The 16966-nt window shown below is 38.9% G+C and overlaps 2 protein-coding genes across 3 annotated transcripts in view; one reads left to right on the top strand and one right to left on the bottom strand.

Moving 5' to 3' along the window:
• The window catches only part of si:dkey-122a22.2 (uncharacterized), an 18947-nt gene extending 18116 nt beyond the window's left edge, over positions 1-831 (top strand). Inside the window, exons 10-11 of the mRNA XM_052578962.1 lie at positions 224-320; positions 421-831. Of these exons, the coding sequence (XP_052434922.1) occupies positions 224-320; positions 421-588 (265 nt within the window). The 3' untranslated portion in view covers positions 589-831. The remainder of the gene's footprint in view (positions 1-223; positions 321-420) is intronic.
• Positions 832-1105: 274 nt separating this feature from the next.
• Positions 1106-16966, bottom strand: part of LOC127975139 (zinc finger protein ZFPM2-like) — a 144447-nt gene continuing 128586 nt past the window's right edge. For both annotated transcript variants that reach the window (XM_052578960.1, XM_052578961.1), the window contains 3 exons: positions 6868-7074; positions 5793-6017; positions 1106-4595 (listed from right to left, as the gene is read on the bottom strand). In XM_052578960.1, coding sequence (XP_052434920.1) covers positions 2125-4595; positions 5793-6017; positions 6868-7074 — 2903 coding nt within the window. In that variant the 3' untranslated portion in view covers positions 1106-2124. The remainder of the gene's footprint in view (positions 4596-5792; positions 6018-6867; positions 7075-16966) is intronic.

Here is a 16966-nt window from a genome sequence, read left to right on the forward strand (position 1 = left end):
ACAGAAATAAAACTATTAAAATATTAATAAAGCTATAATAGTATCTCAGTGATACTAAAATGACATTGGTGGGATAAAATGTTGAGGTTTTTATTAAATTATTATTGCTGCAGACCAGTAATATTAACTTATTCTTGTAATTATGTAATTATGAATAATAATAATATTTAAGTGTGAATTGCCTTCATTTACGCTGCTGTTTGAATGTCCTTGACTTCTTCAGAGAGATCTCCAGATATAAGCCTCTCTCCAGCAAGACATCTGTGCATGTGATCACTGGGGAATCCTTTGATGATCAGCTTCCTTCAGATCTCAACCAAGTGAGTGTCTTTCACAGTCCCACTTTCTGCCTTCACTTCTGAACTTTAGTTAGTTTTAATCAGAGGCAAATCCTTTGCTGAACGTCTCATTAACTGTCAGGTGGTTGCTGAACTTCAGAGCAAGTTTTTGGAGCGCTCTTATCCCGGTGCCAATCACATTCAGATTCGTGAGGCGGATCGTCACATGATCTACAAAAATCCATCCTCGCTTATCAAACATTTGCATAAGCTCGTGTCACAAAGGCAGTCCAACCAACAAAAGCAGTGAGATGCTTCAGAAAATGCAGCCTCTCTTTTAACAACAGATCAATAACGGCTCCTTCCCTGCAGCTGTCACATACTCTTCTGCAGTGATGCAAGAGGCCAAATAACAGCTTCATATTTCTGCTTACAAAGGAAGCTGAAATCTCTGTATTTTGTTGATGGATTGTAAATTTTGGTGAATGGCTGAAGACATAATTTAACTGCATTTAACTGTACTTTTATTGCGATTAAAGTTAAGTAAACAAAACTTGTCATGAAGTCATATTTCACTAATTTCAGATTTCTTTCAAACAATACTTTATTTAGAGGCCAAAGAGGTGCAAAAAATGCAAGAGTGTTCAGTGCAAAGAAAAAACCTCTAAATAAAGTATTTTTGTAAGAAATCGACCATTATGTGTGCTCCACTCCTTGTTGAACCTATACACAAAAGTATTTATCTACTAACTCCAATGTTTTCCCTTTTGATGAGACCTGTAAATATTTCTGTTAGATATGCTGAAAGAAGACAATACCATGGTCTGTTTATCCTGAGGATTGAAGTTTAATTGACACCACATCAAAATAAAAATTTCCAACAGATCTGGAATTTTATTCCATCCATATACATGCATAGCAACAACATTTTTAAGAAATATTTTTCTTACATAAGGACATTGGAATGATCATTTTTACAGTATTCCCTTGTCCCACCCATCAATAATCCATTGATAAACCTGCTTTTTGTACAATTATTTTTTTTTTTTCAGGAGTAAGAAATAGCTGCTCTTCCCCCTTTATAATACTGCTTTCCGTAATGTTCCCGCCCCCCTTTTTTTCCTTATGTTTTTTTTTTATTTTTTATACAAAGTATTGCGCTGAGAGCAAATTTTTAAAAAGGGAGAACAAGGTGTATCAGCAAACAGAAATACAAGTACTATACAAGAATGCTGCCATCCTCATTTAAACATCCACTTCTGAGTCCAAGAAAAGACAGACAAACAGCAACATATATATATGCAAAGCCATGTGTACAGTATATGCCAAAACATGAGCTGCAGCGTTGTGCCTGGTTATCCCTCCGAACTGTTTTAAGGCTGAAGTCAAGAGAATCATACTGCAAGTGACATTTGGACATATACAAAAAACTGTACCAGCAAATAAGAATACACAAGTGCTCCAGTAGCTATTGTTGGGTCTAAATCGCATTTCAGTTTTGTATCCTGTGCCTATGGTCTCCTTGAACCTAACGTACATTGTAAACAATATGTCTGCTACACAAGAATGACTATACATTAACATTACAAACAACTCTGATATAAACTTTCTTTGAATTTAAATTAAGAGCACTACTTCTATTAATACTGATTGTAAAATAAATAAAAGGTGAAAGTGGCACCAATATTACACTTGGATTTTTTTTCTTCATTATTTTGCATTAAGTCTTCAAATAACGAAAGAAGAAGCTTCTCTTGATTGTCCACAAGCAGTATATAAAACTGCATGATGCACTATTTCAGACACGACCGTGTACCCAAAAAAGACGAGGGAAGAAGAGCGAATTTCATTTCACATGCTCGGCGGCATGTGATGAGCAGTAAAACTTCTTGTGAGTGATAAAGTTTGACAAGTTATTGAACTGGATGTCACAGAGGCGGCAATACTTCCCACTGCCGGCTGGCGGCGCTGACCCATTTATGCCTTTTCCGGCGGGTGCGGATTCCTCCACAGGCGATTTCGAAGTTGGCGATACATTCTCGTTTGGGTCGGGAGGATTCTCGGCTCCCCATGTGGGAGAGGTTTGTTCCTCTGGTGATGAGGTGTTGTGAGGCTGATTCTCTTGCTGGGGTGTTTCTGGTGTCTGGCGATCTTCTTTATGAGCACCGTTGACAATCACCATGCCCCTGTTTTTGGGCAGCAGGGGCAGCGGCTCCTTGCCGGGATGGGGGCAGCCATTGGCCGCAGGTGGTTCTGTGCCCGTCTCACCTGCACCGTTGCTGCTTTGCTCCTGTTCGACCGCCTCACCCTGCATAACGAGACTCCCTGCCAGGTAGTCGGTGCTTTTAATCCCGAAATATGGTGATATCGGCTCTGTACCTTTCATCTTCTTTATTGCTCCAGGATAGAGACAGTGAGGCAAAAACATGTTCTTGTTCTCATCTTTCGAAGTCATGAGCGATGAATCACTGAAAGCTTTCAGATCCGTCGCCGGCCCGAGTTGTGGTGGAAACATGCTTCCGTTTTGCACCATCAACTTGCCACCGTTTTTCTCACATTTCACAGAACTCTTATCATAGATGTCTTCTGAATTATTGCCTTCGCTCTTGACACCCGGGAACATCGGCTGCTCCAGACTGCTGATCTCGCCATGCTGAGCACATGTGAAAGGACAAAAGTTCTGTTTATGGGCAAGGTAGTTCTCCACTTTGTTAAAACTGATCTTGCACACGGTACATTCGTGATAGTCCAAGAGTCTTTTGGGGGAGTTGCATGACTTGTCTGGAAGAGGTGAGCACTTTTTGCTCAGATCTATCGGAGCATCTAGTTCCTGTGGCTCTGCAATAGTGTTACCTTTGGGGGCAAGAATAGGCTTGGAGACGGTTAGAGAAGCATCTAAGTGTTTCGGGACAAGGCTTGGAAAGATGTCACATCGTGGATGGAAGCGGTCAGCCAGACTTTCTACCGTTTCCTGGGATGTACAGGGATTCCCTAGATTGGGCATGCCCAAAAATCCCGGCTGTGGCCCCATGGGTTGCCGTTGGTCTTGGTCAGGTAGACACATCTCGTACATCTTCCTCCGCTTGCGTGTTCTCATGGTCCGCTGCATGGCAGGCACCTTTGCAGACATTCGTTTCATGGGTGGGTCATGGCGAGTGGCGCAATAGTACTGCTTGTGAACCATGAACGTTTCATGCCGGCTGAAGGTGATGTTGCATGCTTCACAGGTGGTCTTGTTTGGGTCGTTGTCACCGTCCACCAAAGACGTGCTGGGACTCTTCACCTCAGGCTGTTTTCCTCCGAGCCGTTCCTCAACTCCTGTTGGTGTAGTAACCTTCTTTACTTGCCCAGGAAGGTCTTTTTCTGGCACTTTCCCACCAGCGTTCATAATATCCAAAACGGATGAATTCAAGCAAGCTGTTGTCACGAGATGACTGTCGGTTTCTGATGGAAGGCACCCAGGGAGCATACCGACCGAAGTGTGGCCACTGTTTGGACTTATGGCATCCGACACCTTGTCCGGAACACTGGAGAAGTCTGGAGACTTCGCCATGTGCTGCCAGCGACTGTTGCAGTAGTGCTTCTTGTGAACTAAGTAGTTGTCTAGATTATTGAAAGTGATGTTGCATTCAAAGCAGGTTGCTCCTTTTGGCATGAGAGGACTGTAGATGACTGGAGGGTAGCTGTTCCCTCCATGGCGTAGCCTGCGATGCACCAGCTCTGACATTTTGGCTAGAATCTCAGATGCTTGTGGTACCACAGAAATGTCCTGGGAGAAAGCAAACTGTGACAGGAATGGACCCATGGGGAAAGTTGGGCCCATGTTGTGCTGGACCGGCGAGGAGGCTAGCCGTGGACTAGAGGGTTCCGACTTGATTCTGGTGTAAGAGAAACTAGCCTTGCTTCCTGGGTGACTTTCTCCCTTTTGCAGGCCGAGGGTAGGTTTTTTCTCCAGTCTTTCGAGTTCTCCATCAGGACTGTTGGCCTTGTTAGGTGTGCTCTTGGGACTTTGCATAACCACATCCTTCCTGCCCAAAAGTTCTGCTCGTGCAGCCTGTAGGCTTTCCTCTCCTCCTCTTGGGGAGTTCTCACTGTCACTCTCCCTGCGAATCTTCCCGGAGTGTCCGTGCAAGTCTTGATGCTGCAGCAGTTCCCTGTGGTTCTGGAAGCTGATGTGGCAGTGATTGCATCTGAAGGCTGCCTGTGACAGGTGTGAAAGGATGTGGTGCTGGAATGTAAGGAGTGAATCTGCTGTGAAGTTACAGATTGTGCATTTCAAGCTGGTGCCTGGGGGAAGAGACTCTTCCATTTTGACACCTGTGAGAAAGAAAGAAAAATTTTTTTTGTTCATTGTTCATCTTGCATTTCCACTAATTTTACATTGTGTCTGCTTTAGCATTTGGTTCCTTTTGAACCTTAATGAATGGCTAAAACTGTTATTGTTGATTTTTTACATGCAAATATAGAATTTTTGTTCATTTTAATATGAACATAAGCAAGCTTTTGGCTGTTGCAGATCAAACAACCTAAAATGGCAGTGAATGTGAAGTACATATATTGTTAATAATTTATCTTAACTATGTATTTATTTTGTATGTATATAACATATTATTCTATTCTATTATTAAATTATTTTTTATATTTATTACATATGTATATAACTAATACTATAACATTAATATAAAATAATACTATTAATATCATTATAATTATCAATCATTAAATTAAATTAATTAAACTTTCTCTGATATAATGGCCACAAATCTGAGTCTGCAATGGAGTCATCAAGTCATCAGATTTTGAATCTATAATCTATTATCTATTATGGTTTTACAATATGATTTGGCAATTTGAATTAAACTTAGATCACAACTTCAATATGTGGTTAGAACAGCAGGAAAAATAATTTTTGTTGTTCCCATTTTCTCTTCTGGAAATTTTTGAGAGGTCTGGAAGTCTAAAAATGATTGGTGACCCACAGCCATATTCTCCACAAGGAGTATGAGCTGATGCCCTCAGGCAGGAGATACTGTATAAGGTACCAAATTGTAAGATGATTAGGTAAACATTTTCTCTAATTTCATTATGCATAAAATTTGTATATAATAAGTTACTGAAATTGTTGTGTGGTTGAGGGTAATGTGACGGGGTAATATGTAATGTTGGTCAATTATTAGGATTGTGTAAGAGTGTAAATAAATAAGTGTATTGTTGCATGTTTGATTTGCTCAAGACAAATTTAAGGAGATAGTAAAAGAGAAATTAAACTAAACTGAACTAATAACAATCATCATCATTCATTTCCAGGTTGGCTGGGTTTTAAATAATATGAAAACATTTAATTTGATAACATTTTAATATTTAATGATTATTCTACCCTTGTACTACCTACCTAAACATAATAGCTGCAAAATAGGAATGGGTGATGAGTGAGCTAAATGTGCAATGACGGTCAGAAATAACTATTTTTCTAACTGTCAAAATGCATTGAACTTATGAAACCATCATACTCACTACTGTGTGAGCTCAAGTGCATCTCCAGAGCACGAGGGTTGCTGAAGCTCTTGTTGCATTGCGGGAAAGGGCAGATATTGGGAGTTTGGTGGGAACTGGCGTCGGTCTCTTCAGAGATGTTATCGGGTTCCCTCTGCCGCCCACTGCAGTAATACATCAGGTGGGCCTGAAGGTTCCTCTCACTCCTGTACCATATCCCACATGCTTTACAGGGGAAGATGTCCTCTGAAACACAGAGACAGGCATGTGAAGGCAAACTGCTGAGTGTTTAATTTGACACATTGTGAGCTTTATCAGTAGCATTTATGCTGCGTCTAAAAAGACTTACTAGTCAAAAGGTGCAAACGCCTTTTGCAAAGAAGTAAATTTATTATTGAAATTCTCAACATTAGGCTATGGAATGGCATTTCCTTTTTATACTTCTTCAAAAGTGGAAGTAGAACTAATTCCTTACAAATCCCATTCCTATAGGGGATATATCTGTAGTGTTAAATGATCAGTTCACATGCACGGCTCAAATAACAGCTTTAAATGACATTTCTGCTGTGATGTTGCATGGCAACAGAGATGCTTCCAGTAGGCTTGTGCCCTTTCCTCAAGGGCAAATGAAAACATTGCACCATCTGCTAGCAGCATCCTCTGTGTCAAGCTGAACTCTAGACTTCCCTGATAAAGTCAACAAACAAAGTATTTGCAAATGGCTTGAATTTTGCAATTACAAGGTTGGTCAGAGTCCAGATATGTTTACTGTACCCCTAAACTGAAGGGCAGAACATCACGTTCCTCCAGCAGAGGTTAATCTGTGAATAACTCCAGCATCCTCTGTTTTCAGTGTAATAAATGCGTGTGTAACATGTTCTGAACTGGCTCAAACGATTGGCTAGAAAGCTCAACAGTGCAGCCGCGGGAACAGGTGAGACCCCATATGCGGCAATATTGTGGCCAAGGCGAGACTCAACCATACGGCCTCATTGTAAAAGTATGTTGACCGTTATTCATTTTGATTCGCTGCATACATGTTTATGATGCCTGTGGACAGTTATTGAGCTTGTGTGTAAACAGAAGCAGGGCTTACTGTTGACTATAGCTGTAGGTAATATGGAGGCCATGGCAGCTTGCTGGGGCAGGAGCTGGATGGTGTCCAGAAGGCGTGCTGGGTACATGCCCTCACCGAGAGACATGTGACTGACCGCCTGCAATCGAGAATCAAAGTCCACTGCGAATGCCACCAGCTCTTCACCTTCCATCATGTTCTTGGTCGTGGTGCACCACAACTGACCACCTGCGTGAGACAAGAAAACACACATTAGCACTGCTGCGTTTAGACACTTCAGTTTAAAAAGTATGCAAATGTTTGACATGTAAAAATGGTTTTAAACATGGAGTAATTTGGTCAGTGTTTATGATGCATTTAAATTAAGTTAAAAGAGAATGAATTACTCAAGATTCTTTAAAGATGAAGTGTGTAATTTTAAGTCAATAAAATTCATGTCTTTATATTTAAAAATTACATCAGTGCAAATAATGCATGCAAATAATTTGCAGCAGTCAAAATATTTCTAATAAATGTTATTTTGAACTTGCTATTCATCAAAGTTTCTTTTTAAAATGTTTCTTAAGCATCAAATCAGCATATTAGAACGATTTCACTGAAGACTGGAGTAATGATGCTGAAAATTCATCTGTGCCTTCACAGGAATAAATTACATTTTCAAATTTATTAAAATAGAAAACTGTTATTTTAAAATGTTTATTATATTTAACCATTTTTACTGTATTTGTTTCTCTTTTTTTATCAAATAAATGCAGCCTTGGTGATCATAAGAGACCAACAATCTAACCAACCCCAAATGTTTGAAGTTTAGTCTTTAGTATTATATTTAAAATTCTAAATTGTTGTTTAGAATAGTTTTTATTCTATCATTTTTGCTTGCATTATTGAACATTTATTTGAATATTATTTTATAAAAATGATATAAATGATTATACATTTTCCACACAAATGTATTTTATTATTTTTTGCATCAAACGCTACGTTTACTGGAAATAGTACAGGTATTATAATTAAACTTGAAAATGCCCTGCAGATCGCCTTAAATTCAAGTAAAGGAATTTGGGGAGTATTCCAAAAAAAAAAAAAAAATCACTCTTTTTGCAGTTTTCATAATGTTAGGCACTTCATCTTTAATTAATCATATTACTCTAAAGGGATGGTAAATATTTACGGTCTACTGTTCATCTAACATTTGAGTTCAGATCAAACACTCTCTGAATACATTCAGAAAAGAAAAGTAGGGAGGGATGGACGGGAAGTCAGTGAAGGGTTTATGCTCAGATGGCATTTATCATCGCACATGCATGGATTTCATCCACACTTCATTTGCCATTCAAAAGATTAAAGTTTTAAATATGACTATTTACCAAAAAATCTGGCTTCGGAGATAACAACAAACTATGATGCGCAGATTCTAAATGGCAGAATTAGGACATTGTTTCAGTAGGGAAGCTGGACAATTAATTCAAGCTCTCAGTTAGAGATGTGCAAACACACTGACGGAGCTTCAGAGAAGAAGAGCAGCTGTTGGAAAGGTATGGAGAGAAAAAGAAATGGAACTGAAATTCCTGAAAAGGTCTGAAAGAATGATACTGCACAGTGCAAGTCATTTGACTCATTGACTATTCAACTAATAGCCGTCTAATAAAAATAACCTAATAAGCACACATAGAAGGAGAAATCTTAGGATGAAATGATTTAATAATCACTCTATTAACCAAGGGGTGCTCAAAAATTAAAGATATCATACAATCAGATCAGATATATAAAAAGAAGAAAGTTGGAGAATAAATGGCTTTCTATGCAGGCGCTGACTGCGAAAGCTTCTGTGTTAGAAATGTGTGACTGCTGCCTGAAAGAGCAGCTTATCATGGTGTGAATCTGCAGCGGGGAGAGACTGGTCCTCTTCATCAACGGGATTCTGTCACACACCACACACTGCCTGGAGAGGCTCTCTCCTTCCTTATCTCCTAATTAAAATAACAAAAACTGCCGTCGCCATCAGCGCAGATCACAACTGTCACCTGCACCAGCAGGAGGGCGCAGGTCATCTCTGCCTGCTCAGAGTACTGCTGGAAGTTGCATGAAGAACTCATTACTTACACAAAAAAGAAGGCAGAAATGTGATGTAGCCTATGCAGGGCACTGCTGCATTGTGGGATGGCCCGTGAGTTGTGATGTCAAAACAGATGACTGGCAAACTTTTAGACAGCCCAGAAATGAGGTATAATAAAAATCAGAACAATATTTGTGTTGCTGTCATGTCCTTCTCCAATGCTGATGTTTCTGCAGCTGCAAGGTGAGTTCTTCAGCAGTGGTTTTCAACTCGTTTTGCTTCAGGTTTTAAGATTCTACATCAGACATCAAGTGGCAATCCAACATACAAATCACATACAGTATTATACAAGTGTTATTTTAGTATTGCTTATATAATATCGCAGAATTTATTAATATGTAGAATTAGCTTTTAGGTTCATATTTAAATGTTCTTTTTAATTTTAAAGTGCTTTTCTCAATTATATTAGTTTATATAATATATATATGCAACATTTATAATTTTCATTTGTGCTTTTTTTTCTTCAGTTGAAGGTTTTCATCAACAAATTTATTTAAAAAAAGTTAATATTAATTGTTAATAATTAAAATGTGTTACATTGTACAATATAAAATAAGAATATGCTTTAAAAATGGGAATTATTACAAGTATAGTAATTATAAATATATTATTATTAATGTCAACAAATATCTGCTAATTCTAAATTATTATAATGACATTTTTTAAATACATGAAGAAATACAGAACTGATTTATAATAAAAAAGGAGAATATAATATATAACATTAAAATACGAAAAAGTCTATATATTGTTTACAATCAAAATGTAGTTCCTACGTTTCTCTAAACTTTGATGTTTTCATATTTTCAGCAACTAATGACAGATGAAAATACTGTGCACTGGATGGACGAGCAAACCATGAGGGAAATGCTTTCTCCTGCCTATTAAATGCTGATTTGCCTATGTAGTTTACTATCCATAATTATATGGTTAGTTGCATTTTTTATTATTAGTATTTAGCATTTCCAATACAAATTTCAGAACATACTTGGAACCTACCAGTTAAAAATCACAGCTGCCCATTATCATCTTGTATATAAAATGTTTGTATTTTTAATCTAATCTAACATTCTTAACTTTTGACAGTCTAGTACAAAACAGAGAAAGAAAAAAATGCATAATGTTATTTGCAGTTGTCCATCACTCTGAAAATGATCGCGCTTTGCATTGTGGGATAAAGGGAATGTATTTTGTACATTTTTGGCAAAAGTAGTAGAAAATTAGCATACTGTGCAGCATAATGAGTCTTTTAAATAATGCAGAAATAATCAGAGTACTATGCCTATATTCGATGTCAAAAAAATCCCGACTTCATGCTCGCAGGGTCAGAAAGTCCACCTTAAAGAACACCCACAGTTGGGATGAAGACTTCCTGTCTTTGCCATTGTAAATTCACACACTGAAATACACAGGTCGATGGGCGGCCCTAAAGCGAGAGTGCACGCGCAGGAGACACGGGACCCCGGCTGAAAAGCGTAGCCAGCGCCGTGCTGCTTTTGCCTGTGAGCTGTCTGCAGCAGAAGGCCTTTGTGCCGCGGCCAACGCAGTCGCAATGAAGCCTATTGTTTCTGTCCTCCTGCAGCGCACCTGATAAAAGAATAAAGAACTATGACATATTCCAAAAACAATGGAGGAATTAAGGACACACAATAAGCCAGCTGCTTCATTAAAACAATCAAAACCCGGTATCCTGTACACAGTCCAGATAACTTCTTTCATACAATCTCCCCCGCTATAGAATCCACTAGCGCTGGCTTGTCCTCGCGGCCCAAACTCCCCCCTCGTTCGCACTAATGATGCTTTTAAACACTTACTTAAAGATGTCCACATAAAGGAATTACAGGAGGGTTCAGCATCATGCAATTACACGTGTAAGTCTGTGCCTTTCTAATCAGACGCACCAGGATGAGCCGCAGACCGAAGCCCTCAAAACACAGGGCATGAGCACTTTGGAATTACTTTAAAAGATCGAGCGAAACAACCCTTTCTAGCTCTCGTCTGCTTTCTCTCGCTGTCTTTTCATGGCAAAAGACGACAGAAGGGCTGGCTAATGAACTGGCCGGAGGACAGCTACTCAAATGTTTGCATGTGTAAATAGTGAAAGACTTTAATAGTTTGCTGTAAAATGCATAGTTAAACATATCCGTGTTTGTTTCTCCCATCTGTCCAGACAAACGGCTGCATCAGAAGCCGTAACGGCGGTGTGGACTGTGGAGCACAAACCTTAACGCTACACCAGAAATGGCACTGCCAAAAATGAATCTGGGACAAAGGAAGGCAAATGCATCCTTTATATTTTGTGACAATAAAGGTGTATTTGATGTTTACATTTTATATCATCCTTCCAGAAAGATCAGGCAGCTTTTACCTTCAGACATCCAGTAATTCATTCACTATAGCCGGAGCAAAAAAATAAAAATAAAATAAAATGCATCTCATAACTTAGCTTTACTAGCAAGCTGCTAAAAGTCAAGTATGAAGTATTCTGAAACTTTTAAACTTCAAGTAGTTAAAAACACATAAGACTTCCAGTTTTGTTTCTATATCAAAATAAAAGCTTTAAAAATAATCTTTTACCAGCAAACAACAAGCGACTGAATAGTTGCTCATTTATTTTTCGTCCTCAAAAACCTAAATGAAAAGGAAACAAACACAGAGGTCCTAAAACCACCAACAAAGTTAAAAAAAAAAAAAATCAAATGAAAAAATTCATACTTTTTGCTTCATTAAAGGTCATTATGAGTGTAAGTGGTTTACCATGTGGAGTAATTTCTAATTCAAATCAATCCCAATGGATAAAATCAATTCCCTCTTAACATTCTTTCAAGTTGAGAATTGTGTTTCACTTGGAAATGCATCAGATTATGGAAGTAAAATGGGTTGTATTTCATGATGGCAAAAAACCTTGCCTGGTTAAGACTGAACCCAATACAGCAATGAAATATGGTAGGTATTTCTTTGTTGACACTAATTTTGAACTACTTGTGAATGTACATCTAAACTTCCAACCTCAGTTATTAATTATGAAGAACAAAAAAAATCTAAATACAACAACTCTAAATAAGGGACTCGTGTTACTGATAGGCCATCAGACTAATATTTTCTGTCCCAATGTCAACAATCACTGTGTATGGCCATAAGGGGGCACTGTTCCCATGCTGGAATACAGATCTGACCTATCAGAGCTCACTCTGCTCATCCCAAAACCACACGAGACCAATCTCAGACACACAGCTACTTGTCCCCTCCTTGTTTTCCCGAAAAGACAGTTTTTTGTAAGCATTTCAACAATTTCATTGTCTTGCAGTGACTGTTTTACAGTATTTTCTAAAGCATAAATGAGAATTATTGTACACATGCTTGAATTCTTTGCAGATGGGATGCACATTTGTGGAAAAATTCAAGTAAATAAAATGACAGCATTGATATTAGCATAAAATTATAAAATATATGCATTCGTGTAATGCACTATAGTACTGTGTAGAGTAGTGTAGTACACCGTTACATTGTGGTGTGAAATGCATTATTGCATTAGTGCAGTATCATATAGTAAACTATGACAGAGAGAGTACAGTAATTCCTGACTATCTTGAATGACAGAACAAAATAAATATGAAATTCCTTCTCAATATTAGAAATTCCAGCTCAAAACACTTCAGGTTTCTAACTCCCATCAGATACAGAAATGTGTTTATAATACTGAATGATTTATAATAGTCAAAATGTGATGTTTATTTAACAATTAAAAGCTGATTTTGACAAATCCCTTTAGAAGTACTTTTCATTTGCCGATTTGAGAATCCCACTGACAAAAGCTTTAATTTACTGTGTTTACAGCAACAGCTGTGATGAGAATTAGCATTAAAAACACATCCGCTCATCAGTTTAACGTCAAGCCCAAACTTTGTTTACACATCACATGAATGTTGCAAAAGCATTTTTGGATGAAAAGCAAGCATCCAGCAGCGGAAAATAAATATATTTAGCTTGAAATTACACATTTTGTGTACATGCATTATTATGGAAAAAATAAAAATAGAATTCGATCTACTTTTCATGGGAAGCGGCACAGATTAGTTCACTCTTGGTAAAAAAATCGTGTTAATATTCTGATTGCAGATTTAAAAGAGAGCGTTGAGCAAACATTCTCACCGAGAGCAGTGCTCACGTCGTCAGGTTACTGCATATTGGTTGCGGCTAGTCGACATGTGTTTACTGCGGCCCCCGCTGGGAGGGACACACACATGCCACCCGTCTTGACCATCAGCGTTAATGGGACGTCACGCCTTCGTGGCAGCGGGGAGCGGTAGTGTTGAGCTGCACAGCAGACCCCCAGCTGTGGTCGGTGGCCCGCGTCCCCTTCCCAGCATGCTCCACGCTGGGGAGCAGGTGAACGGCCGGGCTCCAGCGGGACCGCTCTCTTCCAACATGGCTCCGTCCCCGTGCCACATGGGCCCATGGACGCTTGCCCTCATGCAAATGCACGGCCTGGAAAAATGGCTCCTTCTCCTCTTTGGAAACCTCGACTCGGGCCGTCTGGCAGTGACGCTTTTCGTGGGAGATTGAGCCAGATTGATGCACCTGTCAACCATTTTGGAAGATGACAGATCGCTTCGACATGGACAAATCGCAGGAGGAGAGCTGACAAAGATGTCTCGCATTTGATGGTGTTTGAGGATAAGGCGTGTCTTTTTTAGAATAATACAATAAACCAGGGATTCCAAAATGTGGGTTTGCAAACCCCTGGGGGTTCCTGAGGGTACTGCAGGGGGTTTGTGTGTTGATGAAACACTAGTAATGAATAATATTCAATGTAAAATTTAAATAAATAAAAGGGCCTACCCGCTATTATTCATTAGTGCAATTATTTAAACAAAAACCATAATTCATTTAAATACCCGTATAGATGCTCTGCTTGTTTTAAAGAGAAACATGACAGTATTCACAGCAAATGCAGCAAACCCCATCTCTGCACGTACTGCAAGTTTAACGTTCACTTGGGAACGCTGCATGTGTTAGGTTCACTTCATTTACACATTTGTGTAATTTCCATCATTTTTGTGGGCAGAAATGTACAACATTTTTATTTTCAGCCAAAATAAAAGCACAAGGATTTAAAATGTTTAAAGTAGAATGTAAGATACAAATCTTTAACTTGAAGTGTAAAATAAAACTGCCTTTATAATGATCAAATATTCATTTTAGTTATACTATTGTAATTTACAGTAATACATTCCTGGCTTAATAAAAAAAAAACACATATACATATATATATATAATTGTAAATTACAATTGTGCTGTAGAAGTATTATTATTATTATTATTATTATTATTATTATCATCTGCTTAGGAACCCAATCAAATGTAATAATAATAATAAGAATAAGAATAGTAATAATAATAATAATAATAATAATAATAATAATAATAATACAATTGATTGGGCACCTAAAAACCAGTGCATCCAAGGGGTTCTGCTGACAACAACAACAAAAATGTTTGTGAACCCCTGTAGTAAACCATATACTCGTTGTTTGTCTGACCAATGGCGGACGAGGGAGTGTTTGGGAACCTGTATGAAAGCAGATTATTTTTGTCATAATGCCAATGGCACAAAAAGACATCACCTACTGTACAATCCTACCCAAGAATCCCGAAACGCCTGCACCATGACTTTTCTGTAATTCCACATATTGTGCAAAGTGTGAGCTAATTACATCCGCCGTTGCTTTGTGTGTCTGAAATAAACAGTCATGGCTAAAGGATCTAATTGCGTTTGTCGGCTGGTGCGGAGGGAGGACACTGCTGCCCTTGCACAGTGCCATGCTGTCGTCCTGGCACGGCCCGTCCACTGCCCCAGGTACTGCCACACGGCCATCTGGAGCTGACATCTGTCTCTCTATTGATCATAAGGGTTTAGCACTTGATCAAACAGACTGCGACAGGAAATCGCTCTTTTCCCCACAGTAAAGGTGGGCGGCAGGCACGAGGGTAATAGAGTGGAACAGATTCGCTGGGTCTCGCCGCTGCACACACCAGCCCTGGCATCCACAGCAAACGTGGAACGGGCACTGGTGGAAACACTGTGCCAGGGTGTGCCCACTTCAGCTGGTGTGTGTGTGTGTGTGTGTGGCAAGACAGTCGTCCCAGGAGAAGAAATAAAGCAGTAAAGGCACCGTTTTGAAATGAAAATCCTTCCCGCTGATGTCTACAGCATCATTAAAATCATTCTCGATATGAGTCGAAAGGCTTCACTTCGCAGCGCGCTTTGGAAAATGACACAAAATGGCAAAAGAGTTTGGAAAGGTGTCAAAAACAAACCCAAATATATCCCAAAATATTTACAGGGATAAATGCGCCAGATGGGAAACGTTCTGCTTTTTTTCAGGCGCAAACATTCTCTGCAGCTCAAGATATGCTGAATACAGGAACATTTTAATGAGCGCAAAACATCTGCTAAACTCCTCGTGCTAGCCCAGTCAACCACTTCTACAAAACACTCAACATTTCATCACATTTATGCAGATTTAATCCTTTGAGCTGCATAAGACACAACGGTTAATATCTTTATATTGTTGTGAAAATACAGCAAATAAGATAAATGTTTTCACCCACTTCGTATCCACTGTACAAGTATTTGTACATTTCACACATTTTTTTTTTATTATCATCAATTATATATAACTATATTATACATGAGAACAAAAATCTATTTATATATGTACATGTACACACACACACACACACAAAAGTATAATATAATATGTCAAAATACTTTTTGCAGCCACTGTTTGTGTGAAATCCGGATTTTGTGTCAGTGTAAAATAGATATTATAGAATGGATAGTTCCGGTCCTTGATTCTGATTGGTTGAGCTGTAAATTACACTATAAACATAAACCTTTGTTTCTTCTGTGTGTTGCTCGGCAAACACTTTGTTGGAACCACAACTGTTTCTGCGGAACTACATTGTTTGGTGGAAGAATCCTGTTTTTATTTATATCATTACACTTTATTTGCTCCTTTTTATTCTTTGAAACCTTAATACAAATATGCCACTTTGCGCTTAATGCCCGTTAGCCGTTACAAATTCACTGTAAACCACGGCTTCTTGGGGCTTATTGCTTTATTTTACATTTCATATAGTTAAAACACACTTTACCTTCTTTACACATGTGCTGAGGTGGCATTTTCCCCAGCCAGTAGAAACAGCAGACGTGTCACTATGACATTTTGTTTGTGCGTGTAATTCGGCTCATGTTAAGTTTGTGATTCTCCCCTCCTCCTCCTCCTCCTCCTGCCCCTCATTTCTCCTTCCCTCTGCTGATTAAACCTGGACGCTCTCCGTCTCGCATTTCCATTCAAACTCAGGGCACCAAAAGCCAGATGCACAAGGTGCTCCCACTTTCACAGCTTCGCAAAGCGATAGAGGGAGACAGAAAGAGAGAGAGAGAGAGAGAGAGAGAGAGAGAGAGAGAGTCCTGTAGCCCAAGGAAGAACAAGTTGAAAGTGTGAAGGAGGAGGAAAAAAAATATGACCAGGGGATGTGATAAAAAATTATCAGCGAGTGTGTTTTCCTGTTTGGTTTTAATCTACATTTAATTAAATTCTTATCTGCTGTGTGCTTATGGCTGCATTTGAATGGCACGACTGCATTCATTATGAATGGTAAAATTGAACTTGGTGCATTGTGTGTGGCCCAATAAAGCAACAAGGCTCACTGCGGTGCATGCAGGAAGAAATCAAGTCAATTAAGACGCTCTTTAAATTACCACTGTATCAAAACAAGGAGCGCCGCATAATACAATCCTGACAGGCAGAATGCAAACAGTTACTGTGTTTAATATACATCAGCCCGTCCCGTCCTGAGGGTCCAGATTTACTGGCCTGAGAGGGAGCCAATTAGGGTCATTTCATCAAGAGGTCAAATGAAATGAATTTGAATAAAATACCAGACTGTTCAAATATTTCTGCAGCCCCAGCTTGATATTCAGACAACTATAGG

The sequence above is a fragment of the Carassius gibelio genome, chromosome B16 (assembly GCF_023724105.1).
Source record: "Carassius gibelio isolate Cgi1373 ecotype wild population from Czech Republic chromosome B16, carGib1.2-hapl.c, whole genome shotgun sequence".
NCBI lineage: Eukaryota > Metazoa > Chordata > Actinopteri > Cypriniformes > Cyprinidae > Carassius > Carassius gibelio.